At 39.8% G+C, this 23337-nt stretch overlaps 1 protein-coding gene across 1 annotated transcript; it reads right to left on the reverse strand.

The window, feature by feature from the left end:
- Nucleotides 1-857: 857 nt before the first annotated feature.
- On the reverse strand, nucleotides 858-23006 carry LYVE1 (lymphatic vessel endothelial hyaluronan receptor 1). Its single transcript, XM_020789937.3, has 6 exons — nucleotides 22663-23006; nucleotides 13030-13198; nucleotides 12068-12207; nucleotides 10254-10541; nucleotides 5769-5847; nucleotides 858-2128 (listed from the first exon to the last, which is right to left on the reverse strand). Exons 1-6 carry the CDS (start codon nucleotides 22745-22747, stop codon nucleotides 1945-1947), a joined length of 945 nt encoding a protein of 314 aa, XP_020645596.3. The 5' UTR covers nucleotides 22748-23006; the 3' UTR covers nucleotides 858-1944.
- Nucleotides 23007-23337: the final 331 nt, after the last annotated feature.

The following is a 23337-nucleotide window of genomic DNA, read 5'->3' on the forward strand; positions in this document are numbered from 1 at the left end:
ACAAATGATTATTTGTCTTTTATACGGACATACAGGCAGTAACATTGCTTTGTTATATTGAGAACTGTGTTGTTTGTTCAACTTTTGGCTACTGATACAGGCCATAGTAAAGAGTTGTTGGAGCCATAGAAGAGTTGCATACTGTTAGCTGGCAGGATTCTGAAACACAGGTAACAGACTTCCTATCAAGCATGAATGGGGAGTGGATGATGGACCCTGTACATTGCACTCATCTGTGAATTTGTTAGTTAAGCATGCTTTAAACTTGATGGGCATCTTGTACAGGAAACCATCACTGTGTACTCTATGACTAGATTTGCTGCTTTGGTGGCAACAATGGTGGAAATAGGGCAATTTTCCCCCTTTTATTTAAGATGTACTCTCCCTGCATACTTTATTTCCGATTGAAATTGGCACGTTCTCATTTATTTGCTCTCTGCGAATAAGACCCTCATCTCACATGACAAAATATGGCAGTGAAAGAACTGGGGGATTATTATCCATAGAAGGCATCTGCATCTGTATTAAACTCAGATATTTCAAAAATATCCATAAGAAATTTTGTAATATGGCCTAGGCAGAAAGTAATATTTTGGAGAAAAGTTTCAAAGTCTGAAATCTTAAGTGCATTTACTGGGTAGCAAGTTGCCACTATTGAACAATCTGTTAAGTCCTGACATATTTCATATATATAAAATATATGAGAACCCTATTTGATGTTTTTAAAAGGTTTTTATAACCTCTCTATACAGGATAACAAACAAGTTTCTATAGTTTTGATTTCACTGTTTGTGTGAAGATTTTCCCCAATCACTGAGATCTTGTTCAGTTGTTTCCAAAGAACTACATACACGTACTTGGCAGTGTTATAGAAATAATTAAGTGCCCCTTATTTAATCTAATTTCATGCAATCATAATAAATAAACTGGTCAGTTATGAGAGTGGCTACAGCAACAAAGTAGAAAACCCACAAAATACAATGGGACAAAAGTCTGAATAAAACTGTGTATAGTTGCACGTTATAGTAAATATACAGGTTGCATGTTTAGTGAAATCACAGTGATGGTGAAGATTTTACAGTCCTGAACTTTGTTTTCATAATCTATTTGTGTACTGTGATTTTTGTTTCTGGAACATTTCAAGAAGAGTGAAAGAAACACAGAAGGTGGAGTCATAAGACTACCTGTGCAGAGTTCTACAGTGAAGTGTGGGCCTAAATGAGGGGTAAGCAACTGTGGCCCTCCAGATGTTGCAACCCTCATCGCCCTATCCTGCAGAGCCCATGGTGAAGGATTGTAGAACTTGAAGTCTACTTGAAGAGCCACATTTGTCCACCCCTAATTGAGGCCAGTTTTCTCTGGATAGAACATGTATTTATGATATATTCTGTGCCTGGTTTGTGTCCATATCGATCAGACTCTTCTCCCTTTACATGAAGTTCTTTACTTTTTAATTTCTACAATGAATGAAACAACAGCAGGAGACAACCTGCTGCCATATCCACAACTGTAGCAACATTTTTTTCTAGCCAGCACTACAACCACAGTGTTACAGTATTTCTATGGAGGTTTCTAATTGAAATTCTTTGTTGAGGAACTGGATTTGTTTGAATGTTTGGGAGAACTAGGTTTCCAAACACAGTTATTGCCACAGTTGGGACCAATGCTTAATAATTCTGTTATTTATTATTACTGAAATTAATATTTGGCATTCATTACACTCACTGAACATACCTGAAAATCTGTACGGGCATTCCTGTAATTAAAAATGCTCTGCTTTGGTCATGTTTCATAATAACAAAGGTGTACGTAATATGTGCAAACCACAAATTGTGTGTATCAGACACAACAATAAATTTGTAGTATTTACCATAATCCGTATATACACCATCAGCTAATTTTTGGCTTTGGTCATCTAAGACCTGTCCATTTGGATGTCTTTTTTTAAACTTCTGCTTCCAAACATTTTACATGTGTTTCAGGCTTGGGCTGAGGTTCTTCTGCTTTTTTCCCATTCATTGGTTCTTGTTCTGGAGTTTTGCCAGTTGTCTTTGTTTCTTTGATCTTCTTGGTCTCAATTTCTTCTTTCTTCTCCTCCTTGTTTGAAAATGGAAAAGTTTGCTTGTATCTTTAAAAAAAAAGGAAAGTTAATATTTGTGAGAGCTGGACAGGAAGGCAATAGATACCTCCTGTCAGAGTGCTAAACCCCCTCCCCTGGAAAACCTCTGATGCCCAGGCCACAGAACCTGTGCACAAGGGGGGGGGGAGCCCCCAGGAATGGAGATCAGAAGACAGAATGAGAAAAAGGTGGGAAACCTAAGAGAAATAAGGTAAGGTAAAGGTTCCACTTGACATTTTTAGTCCAGTTGTGTCCAACTCTAGAGGGCGGTGCTCATCCCGTTTTTCAAGCTGTAGAGCCAGCGCTTGTCCGAAGACAGTCTCCGTTGTCACATGGCCAGCATGACTAGGGAACATCGTTTTACCTTCCCACTGAGGTGGTACCTATTTATCTACTCGCATTTGCATGCTTTCGAACTGCTAGGTTGGTGAGGAGCTGGGACAAAGCGATGGGAGCTCACTCCGTCGCGTGGATTTGATCTTACGACTGCTGGTCTTCTGACCCTGCAGCACAGGCTTCTGGGGTTTATCCCACAGTGCCACCACGTCCCTTAAGGGGAAAAAAGGAGATGGCAAAAGGAAAGGAAGGGAATGAGTATGCCCAGGGAGCAATAGGAGGAACTAGTTCAAAAGAAGCAGAGGCTGGGACTGTGGAGCCACATAGGGAAAAGGGATTCTTGCCCCCAGGCTGGGAATGGGTTTGGCAAGTGAATGCCTGCATACAAACATGGGAGGGCAGAGTGAAGAGAAGAGAGAGAGGAAGAGATGAAAGCAAGAGGTGACAGCCCTAGAAGACATAGAACAGAGATGGGATTCACCATGGAGACTATGTATCCCAAACCCTCAGCCCCAAATGCTTTATGTACTGCAGCGACCAAAGCAATCTCCTGAACTGCAGATCCTGGTGTTGGGGCTTGGCATGATAGTCTCAATGGTGGCTTCTGTTCTCTGGAGAAGCCTACCAGAGGCAAATTGTGTGAACCAAATGTGCAGCTCTAAAGCTATTTTTCAGAGAGCAATTGTTGTTTTAACTGGTTACTGATTAGTCAAATAGAAACATTGTATATATGTACAAATGGTACCTATTTTACATCCCTGTTACATTGTTATTATTTTCTATACAGTTATGCATTGTATTCCTTGAGGCAACTTTAAGGAAAACAAATATGTGAGCATGCATATTTAGTAGTAATGATCATTGAACATAAGTGATGAATGTCAGGGATTTTAAAACCAGAATACACAGTTGAACTGCACAATTAGAGTGAAGCTAGTGTATGTGCACAAGGGATGTGGTGGCGCTGCGGGTTAAATCGTAGAAGCCTCTGTGCTGCAAGGTCAGAAGACCAGCAATCAAAAGATCAAATCCACGGGATGGGACGGAGTGCGCTCCCAACGCTTGTCCCAGCTCCTGCCAACCTAGCAGTTCGAAAGCATGTAAATGTGAATAGATACAGTAAATAGGTACCACCATGGTGGGAAGCTAACGGTGTTCCATGTCTAGTCACGCTGGCCACATGACCACAAAAACTGTTTTCAGAGAAACGCTGGCTCTATGGCTTGGAAACGGGGATGAGCATTGCGCCCTAGAGTCGGACACGACTGGACTAAATGTCAAGGGGAACCTTTACCTTTACCCAGTGTATGTGCATTTGTGTAAAGGGAGAAAGTTTGTACTTTGGAAATGGAAGGGCAAGAAGAATAAATAATCATTGTTTGGATCCATCTTTTATTCCCCAAACAGAAATGTTCCTATTTCTTCTGCTAGGAGAAATAGGTGCCATTTGTGTTGTCATCATTACTATACATATTTTAAAAGGATATTTGCCCAGGGAGAGGTCTTTTCCTTCTCTGTTTTGATATTGTTGCACACAGTTTCAGGATTTGTGCAACCAAGAAGCAGTACAGAAATATTACTAATATTAATGACAAAGGAGATGGTCAGAAATGAAGTAAACAGTGTACTTTCTTGGCTTTGGGCGTGGTATCCTGGTAGGGTATCCGGATCTCAGGATTCTCACTGAAATCTCGATGAATTGTTTTGCTTCCTTGGATCTCCATGGAGACAAACTTGAGGGTGGGAAGTGCATTTTTTGTTTGTGAGGTATCTTTTAAATCTATATTATCCTCATTAATTTCCAGCTGGAGCCAGAATCCATGGATTCATCATTAAGGTTATTTGTATGTTTGTTTTCCGTGCTTTTCTCCAAACCCTTGCCTGTCCTACCTTTTGAGTAACACGAAGATGCACACCTATGATATCACAAAGGCCTGCCCCTGGCCATAGGTCTTGGCCCAGAAATCTCAGAGAATAGGATTCTATTGCCTGGCAACCCTAGATCCTGTTAAGAGGAAAGTCTTTTTCTGTTTCTTTACAGTAGGGTATCTAAAGTGTCATGTGATTACTTTATTGAATTCTTCTCCCTTTTTCTTTTTTTTGTGGTTAGTTGAAATGATGTGTTCTGTTTTTGGATCTCTTAATACAATGAGCTATTTAGTGAATGTGAAGATAATACTTTTACAAGAAATTAATATTGCTAATTGATATTTTGGAATGTTTTGAGCTCATTTAATCTATTTTTCAAATGAACAGTAACTTAATAGTCATATAAATTGTAATGTATGATGTGCATTTTAGAGACAAGATTTTTGGAATTGAAGGACTCCTAGTCCCATAATTCAGCAGGAAACTCCAGGCTAAATTATGGGACTGGAAAACTTCAAACTCCCTCTGTTAGAACTCATTCCCTCATGCGACTCACAGGGAATCCTCAAGACTCCCACAGTGCATCACGGACTTTTCTAACAGTTTGAAGAAGCAGTGCAGGAACAGCATGGAAGTGAAAGGGCTGCTGTACCACCTACTAGTTTGAGGGTTCCCAGTCCCATAATACACCAAATTATGGGAATAGGACTCCTTGTATTTGAAAATCTCATTCCTGTTTTCTTAGTTTTTTCCCCCCTGTAAATTAGTTTTGAACATAATGTATTTGGGAAAACATGATGCACAAATATATTAACTCTGGCTATCACTTCCAACTTTGTGCCGTGTGCACATTTTGCAGCTTTCCTTCTGTGTCCTCATCCAGATCAGCTACCGACATGGTGAACAGCACAAGGCACAGGTGAGAGGCCTATGGTGGTGTATAACTTCCATCCATTTCATCCTTGGTATGGAGTTGGTGTTTTATGCAAAATTAAAAGCCGCACTATAAGATTTTTTTTTTTGTTAGTGTGGTGTGTGCTGTCTTTGCATATCCAATGGGAAAAAGGAAGGAATACGTATGTCATAAAGGCCCATTTGGGTTCCTGTGCCTTCTCAGTACTTTTTATATAAAGTGATACATGTGCATGTATAATTATTAAGAATATGCCTTATCTGTATTATATTTCTGGTATAAATGCACAAATAAAGGAATATATTTACCAATAAAGAATTAAGATGTTAGCACACGCAAGGCATTCTACATGCAGAGAGAAGAAGGCCCAGAATCAAGTTCACTCAAATGCCAAACATGTCTAGAGCATGCACATCAAGACACAGTGTGAAGTATTGTGTTAAGTCATATTAAAATATACATGAATATTTTAAGAAAATATAATATTGTGATCACAATTGTGTGGAAGCAAAAAGCAACAGTGATACTTACTTTCTGATATAGCAGACAGCTAAAAGTACTGAAACTACAAAGAAGATAAGGGCAAGGACAAGAAGAGCAATGGGTACACCTAGAGAGAAAAACAAATAGATCACAAACCTTGAGTAATCATTTGCATTGTCTGGTGGTTCCCATAGGCTGGTCAACATTCATTAATGATTCATGGAAGACTGCTTAAGATGCTGTCTTTGGCTATAAAATTGTTTATAGTTTGGGACTCAAATATTGGAAACACCAGCTGTCCTGATATCAGAGACCCAGCTGTATTTGGCAGCCTGAACTCTGGTGTGAGTGCCCTCTCTTCAAGATGGCCTTTATAGCTATGCCATCTCCTCACTCCCATTTCACTTCTCTCTTCATACAAGCAGGTAAGCATATTAAGAAGGTTAAGGATACCTTCATGAGAACTCTGAACCCAGGACTATGAATAATTGCTCTAGACTAGCCCAAATGTAACACCTGCTTTATAGCTGGCTTGCAATCATAGGTATACTTTGAGTAATTAATAGTCCAGGGTTTCAGCATCATCGGGAAATATGCTTAGTTTCAACTGTGTAGTTTGTGGGTTTCTTTGTTACATTTTAAGTATTTTAAAAGCATTTATTGAAAAATATATTTATCCAATTTACTATATACAAAAAGGATCAATTCAATACGAAGGAAAACAATTCCACTAAAAGTAGTTGAAAAGTTGCTGTTAAAGCTCACCAAATTTGTCAGGTTTATGGTTTCTTTACCCACATGTTTAAAAAAGAGTGAAGTGGCTTCATGCATGAGTGTGCTGCTCATGCACATGTTCATTTAATAAGCTAGGACTCATATTTTGCTGTGCTGCTTCAATGCAGCCAGTGAAGATCAGAAAATATTTGTTAGTATGTCTTTATTTTTATTTTATTTATGAGATTGAAGGTGGGGGGGAAACAAGAGCAAAACAGACCCCCTAGGTTCCTTCTAAAAGACTCAGGTAGAAAAATGACAAATGTTATTACCAAGACATTCTGAGTGGAAGACTTTGAAGCCACTTATCTAAACCAGCATTCCTGAACTGAAAAAAACAAATGAACGCCTCCTGCTTCAGCTCATAACTATTTGTCATGCTGTCAGCAGCCACAATGACTTGCTGTGTCGCCTTTTTAGAAGATGGAATGTCAATTTTATCTGAAAACTGCAACCTAGCTAACGACTCCATCACCACCAAAATGAACAAAAACCTCCCCCTTTTTTTGCTTAAGACAGGAAAATAAAATTGTCTTAATGCATGGCTTTTCATCAGAAGGAGGGGGAAATCTAGTGATATGTGGGGAAAATAAACAGAACTCCAGAGATATTTGTGCAAGCCTTGTACAGTATTTTTTTAACTGTTATTGACTCGAACTGTGTAACCCCCTAACGAGTGGTTCCCAATCTTGGGAGTTGGAGTGCAACTCCCAGAAACCTTGGTCAGTACAGCTTTTGATGTAGCCTTCTGGGAATTGCAGCACAAGAACACCTGGGTTACCCAAGGTTTGGAACCAATGCCCTAAAACATGTGCAAAATAACTCCCAATTACTAACACACATATGGTTTCTGTTAAACCAGCATCGGAGATAAGTACTATAAACCACTAATGGGTGATAAACGGAAAGATAATCAGGTAGATGTAGCATTCAAGTACAGTATTCTGGAGCACTGTTTATCAGGCTAGCAGAGTGGGGGTTGGTGGGAAGGGATGCAGAAAAGTACTCTTAAATAATCTTAGCCAGATGTTGAAGCCAGTCTCTTTTTTAAAAAGTCAGCTAAAAAATGGAGTCTGCCACAATGCTAAAGTTGGAGATAGAATAGGTCCAGTGGAAGTTATGGGAAAGTTGACTCACCAAGTCGCTACTGAACCAATGGGCCTACTCTAATGCCTCGTGGTGCAGTGGTTAAAATGCTGTACTGCAGCTAAAACTGTGCTCACGACCTGGGGTTCAAATCCCAGGTAGCCGGCTCAAGGTTGACTCAGCCTTCCATCCTTCCGAGGTCGGTAAAATGAGTACCCAGCTTGCTGGGGAGGCAATGTGTAGCCTGTATAATTAAAAATGTAAACTGCCCGGAGAGTGCTTGTAGCGCTATGGGGCGGTATATTAGTCCAATAAATAAATAAAATAAATAAATAAATAATGCAATTTGTTACACTAAGCACCATTGTTTTGTCTTTTGAAGTTTAATAAAAATAGTCATAGCCATAGTTTTTGGATTTTGCACAAGAACCACATAGCCTCCTTGTGTGTGTAGGCTCTTATTTCTTCCCATTTCTTCTCCAAGATGTGGTTATTTTTTCCTTTGTTACAAAAAGAGATAGTCACAACATAGTTCCATTATGGCTGCAAGTACACACTGCTCCTGAAAAATAACTTTAGGTAGTTTTGTAAACCAAATTTGGATTTTTCTCTTAACCTATCAGTTAATGGATTTCTCAAAGTTAGTTTTCTTTTTTTATTACCAGCTCCTCAGTAGATACAAATAGGTTGCCATTTGAGCATGCTTTGTAACAGAAAACTTTGTTAGGGCTTGGTTACATTGCCAATTTGTATAAGGTTAAGCTCTGATGTGTTTTAAATCGATTTACATTCATGTGGTTTATGTATTGCTGTGTGTGTTCACTTTGAAAATTATTACTCCAATATAAAGTAGGGGCTTAAAACAACTTGAGCTTTCAAATTGTTTCATTAACTAGCAAGTTTGCAGACATGCTTTCAATATTGTAATCTGTTTAGAATTGTTGCATTTGAGGCTTTGTCCTGTGCCCACTCACCCTTGTGCTGGTTGCCTCCCATAGGTACTTGCTGCTTCTGCTGTGAACTTGTGTTTAATTTTTAATATTTTCCCCCCAGTGGAATAGCGATAGTCTGACATGACAATGGAAATTCACCAGCCAGCAAAGAGAAAGGAGGAAAGCTCTTCCTCCTCCTTGGCAAGCAAAGAAGCTCCTAATACTCTAAGTTTCTCTGGTCAGTTTCACCTTATTTAAGCAAGACTAGATTCAACAGTTGTTCTTATTGCCAGTATAACCAAGCCCTTAATTGCATTTAGTTGGGTAAACACATCCTTTACTGTGATCAGAAATGGTGGAAGATACACTATTGCTGTTTCAATTTTGTCCTTTAGGAAAATATACCAAGGGCATGTTTCTCTTTGCAATAATCTCTGTTTTGGACTATGTCACCATGCTTGTTCTTACTCTCAGGTTACCAATTGCATCCACATGGAGATCAGCTGAATTCAATTAACAATCCTATATAATTTACAAAAAGAGTTGCTGGAAACACCATTACAATAAGGGGCACCTTGAGCTACCTATAAGAAAACCCAATGCAGCCTGAAACACAAGTGATGCTACACTATGCTGAGTAACATTTTGTATTCAGAAACCATAATTAAGATCCAAAATACAAATGAATTTCGGAACATGTGTAAATAGATGTATAAATTTATTCAAATAGATCCCATTGAAAAGAACTATTTGGGAAGCTCAGGAAAAGGTCACACTTAATTCCTTATTTTAGTATAGTTCAACAGAACTAATATGAATATGTTTAGAAACTGTCTTAAGAAGTTTGCTAATCATCAATATAGAGACGGTGAGCAAACCCAGTTAATAGTAATATTTAACATTCATTAAGTGCATTAATGTACTGAAAGTTCTTTGCATGTATTACCTAGCTGGTCAAGCTGCACAGTCTCTGAATGCCCCTAGAAGAATGGAATGGTAAATCACTTTTGAGTATTCTGTACCTAGGAAACTCTGGAAAGGGTCACCATGTTGGAATCAATGTGGCAGCATGTCATTAGTAATATTATTATTAATTCTTAACACAATCCCTGTAAGTCAGTGGATTCAAAGGTTTTGAGCAGCATGTCTTCTTTTTAATTACTGGGAGACCCACACAATTGCACACCTCTTTTTACTATCACTGAATTTCCTTTTAAAACAAATGTCAATTTCTAATTTAAAATTAAAAATGAACAACAATCCACAGGGCATGTCCATCCCCATTTGGAAACCTATGCTGTAATGTAAGTCAGGATTCAGGAAGTGAGAACAAACAAATATAGAATTTTGGGCCAAAGAAACAAAATTCTCATCCATTCCTGTTCCTTTATACACAACTCTTTTAACTACCATGGTATACTAGCCATTGGGTGCCTTTTTAAAACTGTAAAACATTTCCTTTAAATATGTAAAAAAATAAAGAATATTCTTGCATTCCTGATTTAGTTTTATTGTACGTTCTGTACAGTTTTGATTCATCTTCTCACTGGAAAAGAACACATTTCCTTAGCCCTCTTACAAACATCTGGCATTTTTAGAACCTCCTCTGTGCCCCAGCCACCTTCTCACTTCCATCTTTGTAACATACTAATGGCCAAAGATCAGACTTGCACCAGAACAGTGTCAAACAACTATACTGTAAATTGAAACAAAGCAGCAAATAACAGCATGTAGCCTTTACCTCCAAACTGGATGCCCTCATTTTTAAAGGCGGTTTGTTTGTTGGGTGAAAATATGAGTTCTTCTTCAGTAGTTGGCTTTGGTGTTAACATTTCTGTGACACATATAACACGATACAGTTTCTGAAGACTTTTGGTCTGCAGAAGACTTTTGGTTTGCAGTAATTCCGAGGTTTGATGTATTGCTGAAGTGTCCTGAGGTAAGAGCGTTGAGGTAGAGTTCATCTCAGTAGAAATATCTGTTAATGCAACTGTATTTGCTTCTGGAATGCAAGAATTGATCCATGTGTCTGAAAAGTACAATGAGATGTACTGACATATTTGACATGTGCTTTATAACAAATACATATAAATGCAACATACATCTTTCCAGGCGCTGCAGTTAATTGGAATAGACCATGTTTTGTTTTTCATTATCAATTGTGTTTAGAATGCTTTTCATACAGTAGATACTATCATGATTTACTCTAATAGAAAACTCAAGTTGACCATGGTGACAGGACTAGAGTGATAGTGTTGTCTGGTGAAATTGGGGATAGATAGGAAGAAGAGAGGAACAATTTTCTTTGGAGACAGAGCAAGAATGGAAAGCATTAAATCCCCCAATTTCTCACACTGAAAATAGACTGCCATTTAAAACAAAAACTTGCATATTAACAGCTTGTACATAGTTAATGTCATATCTAGTTTGACCATAAGGCCAAGAAATACTGATTAAGAAGGGTGCCCATTATGCCGAAAGGGAAATAGCCATGGAATTTGTAGCGATTTTAAAACATGGCATCTGGTATGCTGGCATACTGAAATAAATGCAGAAGGAGAACTGGGCTGCAAATGATTTTTTCAGGAATAGCTAATCCCTTATTTTTAAGAAAAAGTTGGCATGTTTTATACAGATTGAAAGCTCTTCTAGTAGGAATGACTAGCTGAATACATAGTAATAAAGGAGGGAAATGACCTCTGTGGCATTCTCAATATGAATCCCAGGTGGGGACTCTGGTGACGCATTTTCATTGACTGAAGAGGATGCTGAATGACAGTGATATTGCTTTCTTCACCACAACCTTTAAGAGATGCTGTGAACCAAAGAGGTGGGCAGGGACAGCGGGACAAAATGTGAAGTGATTTGAGTTCAGATTCATTTTCTGTCAAGACTACTGGTGGTAGAAATGCTGGTTATTAAAACAGTTTTCATAGTATTATAGAAATAAGACCATTTAGCTTCCGACAACTGGGTTAAAAAAATTATTCGACGTGAGTATAAGTTTAATTTTCCATGTCAACATGCAGATCATGGAGACTTGACGGGGACTCAAATTGCAGGACTCACTGTTAATTCGGACCTAAGTGACTTGAGTTGTGTGTTTTTTTCAATGACTCAGACTTGACTTGTGAGTCAGAACCCACCCTCACCTCCCTTTTTTCTGGGGGAAAAGCTTGTTTTTAATAGGGACTTGGATTTGGAGCTTGGGACTCAAGACCCAGTACCTAAAATTCAGATTCAGGTTTGGGACTAAGTCCCAAAGACTTTCCAACATCGCTGGTGTGGACTCTTGCCCTGAAAATCGCCCAGGATAATTAAACATTCCATGTGAAACACAACAGCAATTTAACTACCATAGAAAACTTCAAGTTGACCAAAATCAACCCAGGACAGCCTTCTTGCAAGAAAATGGCAAATATAAATTGTTGTGCTCCTGGCTAGCCATGACTTTGTAGAAGATGGGCAATAACCATAAGTAGTACTATTACCACATATATCTCAGGAAGGGATTTTATTTTATTTTTTATAAAAAGCATATCTAATTCCATTCACCTGAAGTATTATAACAATAAGCACGGATTTTCCTGTGGTCTGCAAGTCTCCAGATGGCTACTCCAGTTTTATTTTGACCACAATTTTGATGTGGAGTGATCCGTGAAATGACAGCAAATCCTTCAGCTACCCAGCCAAAACTACAAGGAAAAGCAACATTTTCATGTTAAGTATATACTCCCATATCAAATGGCATAATGTTATGTGGCTATTAAAAATTAGCATATATTAAAAAACCTCTGATGTACAGAATTTGGTTACTGTGGAGCAAAGGATAGTACTGTATTTGGATGTGAGAAACCGAACTTCTTGTTTAGCCCTGAAGATTATGAAACAACTTTTGGAGGTCTCTTGCTTCAATCCATTCTGCAACACTGAATTATTATGGGATAAAAATCCAAGATAACGCTAGAGAATGTTACCAAAAGGGTCTCTTATACAATCTAAAAATTATAGGCAGTAGCGTGCTTTGTGATATTTTCGGGGGCACCTTGCTGGACTAGCAGTTCAACTTGGGACCATCTTCATGATATAAGAACAGTTTTTTCTAATTTATTAAATAAAATAGTATTTTCTAACAAACAATTTAAAAAAAAATCCAGAAGATGAAATGCTCAAGCACAGCCCCTATCAAGGAAGCACAGTGGGGAACTGAACTCCCAACCTCTGGCTCCACAGCCAGATGCCTAAACTACTGAGCTATTTGTTTTTGTGCTGCCAAAATTGCCTCTGAGCACAGAAGCTATGCTTTCAGGAAACTCCTCTTCACTCAGCACCACGGCTGACGTTCTTTATTTGAGTCACTCGTCTTCTGTGTATTGTATTTATCAGCCTGAAGGGCTACTATGGAGAGGAGGGATGGAGAGGCCTCCCCCTGCTATTCCAATTCTGTGTACGTAAACACAGCTCTAATGTGTGTTATTTAACTTAAAACAAAACATTTGTTGAAAGACTTTCTGTACCTGCAGGTTTCAAAGCCATGCTTCCATGCTTTTTCAACTTGAGACTTGTGTGCTAGGATTAGCCCAAGCTGTCTGCATGCAGCTTGTGCTTCATGGAAATTAAAGCCAGCTTGATTCTTGTGTTCAATATGAGTGATTCCAGCAATTCTGCAATTTGAGGTTTTAATATCTGCAAATTAGGTAGAAATAACCAAGTTATTACATGGATAATACCGTGCACTTTGCAAGGTAGAAGAAATTATAAGAAGAGCTACTTCAGTTGAATGCCAACCCAGAATTACTTACCCTGACTGCCTAAGGCTCTTCGGTGTTATAGCCAGGGATTGTACCTGCCTCTAGAAAATCTGTAATTGGTGATGTTTTAAAAGGAGCTTATAAGACCAAGTATGGTGTAATGACAAGACAAGAACTAAGTAATGATAAGAACTGACTTCAAATGGCAGTACAACCAAAGAAACTCACTAGGTAACCTTGGTCTACTCAGTCTCTCTCAGTCTAGCCAAGAGCTGTAAACAGCATTTTCGGAAACCAGGACAAGTGTGAATGTGTCCCCCACCTCCACATCAAAATTGTGATTCACAATGGTGAAAATAACACAAGAAGTAATTATAGCAGTGAACACCTTGCCAGAGTTTCCCCACCTCTGCAAAAGATCAGCAGCATTGTTACAGCTATGAAAACAAATCTACAGCTAGAACATCAACAGGCTGCCACGCCTGTCTTGGAAGTCTCAACGAAGAGGCGCAACCTCAAAATTTGGCATCCTGGAGTGAAGCCCTGCTTGTCCCACCCCTGCGTCACGGAACTATTACCAGGATGTAGTGAAGTAAGTGGAACAATGCAGTTCCCTTGAGATCCTTGGAGAAAAGCCATAAATAATAAATGAATTCCAATTGAAAAGCATATGTGTTTCAAGTCAGTTATATCCTCTATGAGGTGAAAAATTATAGAGTTGAAAGGGACCTGAAAGAGTACCTAGTCTGATCTTTTCCCCAAAGCAGAAAATCCACTACTTGGTTCTAATTTAGAAGCTGCAATGAAGATACTTTATTCCACCTTTTGAGGCAATCTGTTCCACTGTGTGAAGAACTGTACCATTTGCCCTACTATATTTCTGAAAATGGATCCTTCCCATCTAAAATATAGAGTCCATGTTTCTACTTTTGAAATTCATTTTGTAAATTTTTAACCAGTTCTCCTAGCAATATCAACTTGAATCCTGCTTCTGTCTTCTGAAGTATTAGCTACTCCACCCAATCTGGTGTCATCTGCAAATTTGAATGGCATCCCTCTATGAAGAAACTCAGAAATAGGAGATGAGATCCATCTTAGAACCATACTTTTGAGTGTGCATGGGAAAATGGAGACTACAGTAGCTGTAATTGTCGAACTTTGCCTGGCAACAGAGATAAGAACACCTGCCCTTTATCTCATGAGAAGAAACCACCTAAGTCAGCTTCTCCAGGCTAGGATCTACAATTCTAACTTGAAGAAATGATCTCAGCTCTGAAAGGGAAGGAGACTAGAAACTGCTCTTACTCTCATGAAATTGCTGGCGAGAATGAAAACTGGTTATTGTTATCATGCAATCATCTGGAATTGGGACTTTAGGATATTTCAAGGGACTTTGCTTATTCCCAGGAGAAAGCTATGCTTAGTTGCCATTCTGCTGGTTTATTTCAAAAGAGTTGTAATGCTCTGAAACTATGCTGTCCTCTACGCTACTAGTAAGTATTACATATAAAAGTTAGATTTATTGTTTTCCTGTGTGCATTCCTGCTGTTCCTCAAGCATGTCTTGCCCTGGATTTTGCATTTTTTATAAACCTTTTTTGAACTGTTTTGCCTTTTTGCGTTCTTTTGGAACACCCAACCTTTTCTTCACATAAAGGCCTGATCACTGAGTTGAGAATTTGTGGTGCTGACGTTGAACTTTGTCCCTTGTCTACCTACTGGGAATTTTGGCTAACATGTGTGTGTATGTATACACACAGACAAAGTACACAGCTTTGTGAGTGTCTGGAAGGCACAGCCAAGTTGGGCTGGACTGCTGTGCTTGGAACTGAGGTTTTCCTTGGGGCTTTCAGCCAGGACCACAATCTGTGCTTCCGAATCTCACAAATGTGCAGGAATCATAAGGTAGTATGGCAGAATGGCTGGAGCAACCCCAGGGTACCATGCTCTATTCCCTAGCCTAAGTTATTTATGGAAATGTTGAGAACCTCTGAGCTCTCGGATAGAACTCTGTGGTCAACAAGTAATTCATGAGTGCTCTGCAAGTACAGTCCAGCAACCAGCTACAGATCCATTTAGATCACATTTTGTTAGCTTGCCTAAAATAATATCATGGCAGAATCTTCCTGAAAATCTTCCTGAAATAAAAATATATAGTAGTAATTGTCCCATATCCATGAGGATCAATTTCCACAATGTACTGCAAGTGCCTGAAACTGTGAATAGTAGCATGTCCTATATACCGTGTATTTTTCTGTGTGTAAGAAAATATTTTTATCTAAAATCTTTAGACTAAAAATTGAGGGTCGTCTTATACATGGAAGTAAGTGGGAAAGGGATCAAAGCGTTCCAGGATCGCAGCCCTTTGATCCTCCAGCCCTTTCATGGCTGCTTTCCCCCTCCACTTCCGCAGCCCTTTGATCCTGCTTTTGCGGGGCTTAGGAAGTGGAGGAGGAAAGCAGCAATAAAATTTTCTTATTTGGCCTTGGAAAAGTCAGGGTGGTCTTATACATCAGGTCATCTTATACACAGAAAAATATGGTACCAGTGCCCTCCAACCTTTTCTGAATCGTGGACTGGTTGGGGGGGGGTCCATGTGTGGGTGGGGTATGCTTGTGCATGTGTGGATGGACGGGTGTGCTCGCGCGCATGCACAGGTTGGCGGGGTGCATTTTGGGTGGGCAGAGCACACTCGAGCCTATGCGAGGATTGGCAGTGGCCACTTGTGTGCATGCAGGACGGGCGGGATGTGTTCATGGAGTGTGTGTTCATGGAGGGGCAGGGGGTGCTCATGCACGTGTGCGGTGGGACGGGGAGTGCTTGCAGGTGGGCAGGGCACCCGTGTGTGTGGGCCGTGTGTGTGTGTGGGGTGCAGTGGGGGAGTGCGTGCGGGTGGGGAATTAGTTAGTCCTGCCATGGACATGGCCCGGGGGTTGGGGACCCCTACTATATACAACATGCAAGGAGGTGGGACAAGGGCCACAAGGCCTGCTCCCATGTATGTTGTTTATAGGGCTGTTGAAAGCCACAGATAACTGAAACCGTGGATACCAGTCTCACATGTTTGGGGATCCTACTGTACTACACACACAGAACTGGTATCTGAATAATTTTTCACATCAGTGACTGAAGTGAATAATGGTGATCACAGGGGAAGTAAATATTTGATGGCCCTGTTCAACTATCAATAGCAGAGATGGGGGTATTTGTATTCATATACAAATATCTCCCCACAGGTGGAGATAACGAGGGTCCAGCCCCTTGGAGCCAGACTGTCCACTCATGATTTTGTTGCCACTGCTGGCTCCATGGAGGAGTCCTGTCTCACTGTTGGACCGAATGGGTTAGCCACTCTGCGACCTGGCAGAGAGGCTCGTCATCCCGCCTTGTACCAGGAGTGGCTAATCCATTGGGAGCAACGGAGAGATAGGAAGGCACCACGGAGCCAGCAGCAGCGGTGAAATAACCCTTGTTATCTGCGCCTGTGGGGGGGATATTTGTATTTGTATATGAATACGAATACCCCCATCTCTAATCAATAGCATTTAATGCCATCAGCTATAATATCCTTTGGATTTCCTGGCTGCAGCCTTGTGTTATGGTGATTTGGTTTTTCCTAGGAAGAAGACCACAAAAGGAAGGATTGCTGTTCTCTACAGATCTGTCCCACACTTGCCAGGTATTTCACATCTGTATGAAACCACACAGGAGATAGGTAGTTATGCTTTCATTCTGACTACAACTCCCCTAACCACCCCTGGCAAGCAAAGCCAGCAAGGTCTGCTAACTATGAACCTGTTCATCAATACTGGTCATGATTGTCTGTTCTAATTGGAATATCTTTTTCAAAGTCTCATGAATTGCCTATCACTTGATGGCACATGGGGCACAGAAACAACACCAGGGATCAAACATTAAAGCTTTTGCATGTGAGCTTGAACTAAACTATGGTCCATCGTTTTCAAAGTATTCTGCTTTGGATGTTGGTGCCTCCCCTTGAAAATTTAGGTTCAGAATGGGAGTCCCCTGATCCCAGTTTTGTTCCTTATTCTGGATGATGGCTGTGACCAGGAACACTTTTGACCAGCTCAACTTGTTGTGTTAACAATACCTCTTTCTGAAGCAGGAAATCTGGTCGCAGGCTCAGATGCCTTTGGGTGTGTCCACACTGGTGAAAAAAATGTAGGAAATGCTCTGGGATTGGGGCTGGCTGATTTGCATTTTTCCCAAAGACCAGATGATGCAAAAGGAAATACAAATCAACCCAGAATTTTTCCATCTCTCAGTATGTAGGCTTTCCCTCTACTGCTGGGGCTTCTTAAGAAAATCAATTTGCGTCAGTTCAAGCTGTGTGATTGCTTGACCCATTGCAGAAGAAGCCACCATGCCAGCATACACTCATAGGAACAGCAAGCCTGACTTACTATTGCCAGCTCAGGACTTTTCCGTAATGCAGCTAATTGTGCTAATCTTTAAATTGTGACAAGACTTTTCACTGCTGTTGTCACCACTTGCTTTGCCATAAGGAAATAAGGACAATTGGACAAACAAATACAGTATCAGGAAACCGTGGTTAGTGAGTTACATGGTTGACAGCATCCCCAGAAATGTCCTTGGTGGAAGATGGGAGAAAACAGCACAAGGTAGAACCCTGAAGTTAAAGCAGGATTCTTCTTTAGACAAGTTAAATACAGGCTTCCTGGTACCCAATTTATTTTCCTTGATTCTATCTTATTCCCATTCTTGTTGTCCTCTACCAGTCATTAGTCCTTCTTTCTCATCAGATTAAAGAAGTCTAACAGCTTCCAGTAAATGGTGACAGGGTCTGGTTTGTGTGCGTGCGTGCGTGCGTGCGTGCGTGCGTGCGTGCGTGCGTGCGTGCGTGTGTGTGTGTGTGTGTGTGTGTGTGTGTGTGTTGGGGGGACAGAATGTTGGAGATTAGGAAAACCATATCTGTAATTGCTTTCAGGTGAAGGCAGAAAGATAGGTTTATTTTCCCCAAGGCAGTGAGGAGAGAGATGATCTAAGTCAACTAATGGGCTTTACATTGCAACCCCATAACCACTTTCCATCAGCAATTCTCTTATGTTTTTCTTTTTAAACATCCTGCAAGATAACGAGAGGAGAAAACCCTTGTTTACAGTTATTAAGTAGTTCCCATGTAAGGATGCATTCTGCAGGCTGCAATAGAGTTGCAAACAAGCTTACAAACAAGGCTTTCCTCCCTGTGTAGTTAATGTAAACAGACCCAGGGGAACCTACATTCCCTGTTGTGGCTTCACAGTAAATGAACGTGAATGAATTAGTGTTTCCTTCACTGTATAGTCATATTCTTAATTAAATCAAAATTACTATATTATATTTTGTGTTTGAAATGATAATCTGATGAAATATTCAGCACCAAGACTACACTAAAAACTGGCCCATATTTATTGCGCTGGATGCTGTTCTTTCCCATTGGCTTGATAGTAATAAAATTGATTTTATTTACCATATGACACTTTAAATTTATTGAAATGCTTTTAGTTATTTTGGCTAGTCTTGATCATGTTTGTCTGATGTGGAAAGGTGAAGAATTGATTTTAAAAATCGATCGTATTACATATTACTGCCCCTCTCTTAGAAAGAAGACAGATAATCTAAAGTTGACACCTGTGAGGTTTCAAATAGTGAATATGAAGAAAGACTGTTTTCCAGAATCATGTATGAATACTCTCAGTACTTAATGTGACAAAACTGTTGGCAGATTGACTATTTTTGGTTCCATTTCAGAGAGCTCATAGCAGTATGCATGGCTTTTCTCCCTCTCTATTTTATCTTCACAACAACCCTTCAAGTTAGGTCTGGCTGTCAGGGAGTGGCTATTGTCAACCAGTGAGTGTCGTCATGAATAGCTTAAAGCTAAACCTCCCAAGTCCTGGTCCAGCAAACCTGTCAACAATGCCATACTGGTTAAATGATGGGGGACCTGGGGTTCTCCAGATGTTGTTTGGATGGAAGATGCTGAGAACGGGAATATAATAACATCTGCAAGGCCACAGTTTTCTCGCCCCTGATCCGTATATCAATTTCTAGTAGTTTAAGATTATGAAGGACATTATAAGGTCTGCATGCATGATTAGAGGAAGTTTGTGGGTTACCCTTATTTCACTTTTGCAGAAGAGGATATAAGGCTGAGAAGTTGTCTAATGGGAAGAAAAAGCCTCCTGGGAACCACAAGGTTGATACCTAAGCATGCTGTGTGTGGTGCCTGCGTTGTCATTTGCAGCTCCATCTCCTCATCTTTCTCCTGCTTCCTCATTGCTATGGGGAACAGCAGGAGCACAAAGTGGTTAGAAATCCCGTACAGTTAGCTTTAAGAGTGCTACTGATTGCTTGTCAATCAGCAGGCTCCACTCCACCCAATAAGACTACAAAAAAGTTTATTTATTTATTTATTTTATTTAAAATATTTTTATCCTGCCTTTCTCCTTAAAAAGAACCCAAGGTGGGTTATCTTACATTCAGGCTTAGATCATTGCCTAGCTCCCTGAGCACGCTATTTTTCTCCTAATCTAATAGACAAGATATAAATGATACATAACACCTCAGTCCCTTTGTCCTCATTTCCTCTTGCCCTTTCACACTAAGTACTTTCTTTTCCTGCCTTGCAAGCCCGGTCAAGTCTTCCCATTTCCACTTCTAGACCTTGGGGAACAACTGTCCAGTTCATTGAAGGAGTGAAGTATGTCCATATAATATCAGCATATCAGGTTCCTGAAGATGCCCCATATATGTTCAATATCAATATTTGAGTAAAATGTAAACATATTGTTTTTGAAGGACAAATAATTGTCCTCTGGAATTAGAAGCCTTTCAGTGTTGCAGGATGAGAAACAATACAAATTTGACTTATTCACCACCACCTCATTTACTTCATTCCGGGTTGGGAAAATGACAGTGTTCATGGGATGAAGTGACAAATGGGAAAAATGACACCCGTAACCATTTTTAGGTTAATGTAGAACAAAAGGAAAAGGCAAAGTTAAGAACATTAATATGCAGTAAGAAATTGCACAGCAGGAGCTGTGCTGGTCTCTTCCTGTGGAAAATCTTGTGCCCAATAGGTTTGTCAGATTACTAACAGATTTACTGTCGTTTATGTTTTCAAGAAATAGAGTCAGTTTTGTAACATGCATTAATATTGTGTTCAGTTGGCAGATACATATTCATGAGTACAGTAAGAAAACTGTAAGTGGTCATGCACAAAGACTTTGAAGATCATGTTGCTGTGGTAGTTCTACAGAGCCAAAACATTTACAAGATGTGAAGAAGAAAAAACAAGAGTTGTGGCACCTTAAAGACATAGGTAAAGGTAAAGGTTCCCCTTGACATTTAGTCCAGTCGTGTCCGAGTTTAGGGCACCATGCTCATCCCTCTCTCCAAGCTGTAGAGCCAGTGTTTGTCTGTAGATAGTTTCCATGATCACATGGCCAGCGCGAGTAGACACGGAACCCCATTACCTTCTCACCATGGTGGTACTATTTATCTACTTGCATTTGCATGCTTTCGAACTGCTAGGTTGGCAGGAGCTGGGACAAGCGATGGAAGCTCACTCCATCGCGTCGATTCGATCTTATGACTGCTGGTCTTCTGACCTCGCAGCACAGAGGCTTCTGCGGTTTAACCCGCAGTGGCACAATGTCCCTTCTTAAAGACGTACAGATTTGTTTAAGTGTGAGCTTTTGTGAATCCCAATTTATCTGTGATCTAACTATTATGTTCCCTCTGCCTGCGAAAATGGTGGTCCTTGAAAACTCATACTGAAATTAATTTATTAGTCTTTTAAGTGCTACAAATCTTTTATTTTTGGCATGCACCTTGAAACAAACTAACAGAACTACCTTGTTGAAAACTGAGAGATGAGGAATGATTCATTCACAGTGTCAGTGACTGCCAGCAATATTATATTTCCACCTCCCGATTAATTTCAACTGTGTAGCCACACCTTATGGTGCACTAATTTCAGGGATGTGGTGTGAATGAAGCCCTTAACATAATTTAACTCCAAATTACATAGAATTACATTTCTTTTTCTGCATTGTAACAGAAGTAGTGCTTTTAATTGTTTCTGTTGAAACATCATTACCTTACTATCAGTGATTATCTTGGGAGAGTGAAATGGGCTCTCAGCAGTTTCTGAATGTACTATTTTTAATTTGCATGAAGAATTATCTTTTTTATCTAGCATAGATGTAATTGTTGGCAGACAATGATTTTTTTAAAAAAAATTAGACAAACACTTTGAGGATCACATCAAAGGTGGAGTTAGTTTAGCACACTTTTTTGCAGAGTGACCAAGCAACTACTTATGGGAAAGCATCAAGCAGCACTCTCCCACTTTTGCTTCCTACCAGCTGGTGTTTGGTAGGCTATTACTCTGGAGAAGGAGGTTCCATGTAGCCCACATCACCTTATAATAAAACTACCCCCTGTGCATTTGCCAAATTCCCCTTTAAAGCCATCAGTCTCATAACCAGCAGAAACATGTTGTAGATAGGCTAGAGAAGGGGAAACTGTGGCCTTTTGGATGCTGACAGATTCTAACTATCCTAGGTCCCAGCCAGCACAGTTGATGGCCAAGGATGATGGAATTTCCAGCTCTTCAACTAGAGATCCACACATTCCGTGTCTATGTGTTATGCTTTCAAAACTGCAGAGTCTCAATCACATTAAACAAGGCAGTGAAACATACCTGGGACATCAGAAAGTGATTGTGTTGAAGTGATTCATGGTTATACTTGTAAAAACCAAACAACAACCCAGAATAAAATCTAGATGCTCAGGTATAATGCTAATTCTGAAAAGTGAAGTCAAGAATCCTTACAAAATTTGCCTTGTGTTTCTGACTATAATAATCTAACATGCAAAAATATATATTATTGACTTCTATTGAAACATAAAGAAGGAAGCAAAACATAATTAGGTTTTAAAGAAAACATGCCTGTGGCATAATTATTTTAGTTTTCAATAATTCACAAGCATTTCCATTACATCTAGGAAGCAGAGATATTTGGATTCCTCTTCATGCATTTGATGAAGTAACTTGAACAGTCATAACATAGTCATAATCTTTAAAAGTATCTCAAGATTCCTTGCTGCTGTTTTGCTGACAGAAATTAACACAGTTCTTCTTCCAGAAACTGTTCTTTAGTGGAATTCTATCTGTTTTACAAGAGGTTCTGTTTAGTACATCACTTAAAAAAAATAAAACTATAATATGGACAGGGGGTTATAGTGCAACCCCATTGAGCTTGGATTTAATTATATTTTCCCTTCTAGCTCTGATTTTTTTTAAAAATTCACACATACACTTGTGGTCATCTTAGACAAGTAATACAAACAAAATATGAAAACATACCTTTTGTAAGAAAAGGGTCCTGTATAGTGAGGCACACCATCCAAACTAAGAAGAAAAAGAATGTAAGTCCGAAATGAGATGCCATTGTCAAGAATACTTGGAAGGCTGAGATTCAGTCCACACTGCTTTCCAGCCTGCAGTGCTGACAATAGTGTGATGTGATGCTAAGCTATACTTTGTCAGCTTAGAGTGAGGTCCTTTCTTGAGAGCTGTTGAACAGCCACTGCCTATGTGACAGGAACAAGCTTGCTGCTCAGCTCAAAAGCCATCCACTGGCCAAGGTCACTGTCTGGAAGTACATAACCCCCCTCCAACAACAACAACAGAAAACCATAAAGAGCAATCTGGAAAGCACAACTGAATGCTGACTCAGAAAACATGTGTATGAGGAAAAGAGATAACACAATGTGTTAGTGTTATTCTTATGAACAGTGGGAAGATTTTCCCTTCTGCTGCTGAAGTGCTCATTTTGTGACTACTCCAACTCAGCCACTTGCCATGTGTTCATAATTCAGTTCGTTCAGCTTCTAGCTCAAAAAGTGTGTCTTGTGTAACATTGTTGGACTACTACTAACCACAAACACCTGGAAAATACAGATTGTTTGGCACCAGTTCTATTTTATGAAATGGCTGCATGGTTGAACAGAGGAAAATAATCAGTTGTCACCTGAGGCT

This window comes from Pogona vitticeps, chromosome 1 (assembly GCF_051106095.1).
Source record: "Pogona vitticeps strain Pit_001003342236 chromosome 1, PviZW2.1, whole genome shotgun sequence".
NCBI lineage: Eukaryota > Metazoa > Chordata > Lepidosauria > Squamata > Agamidae > Pogona > Pogona vitticeps.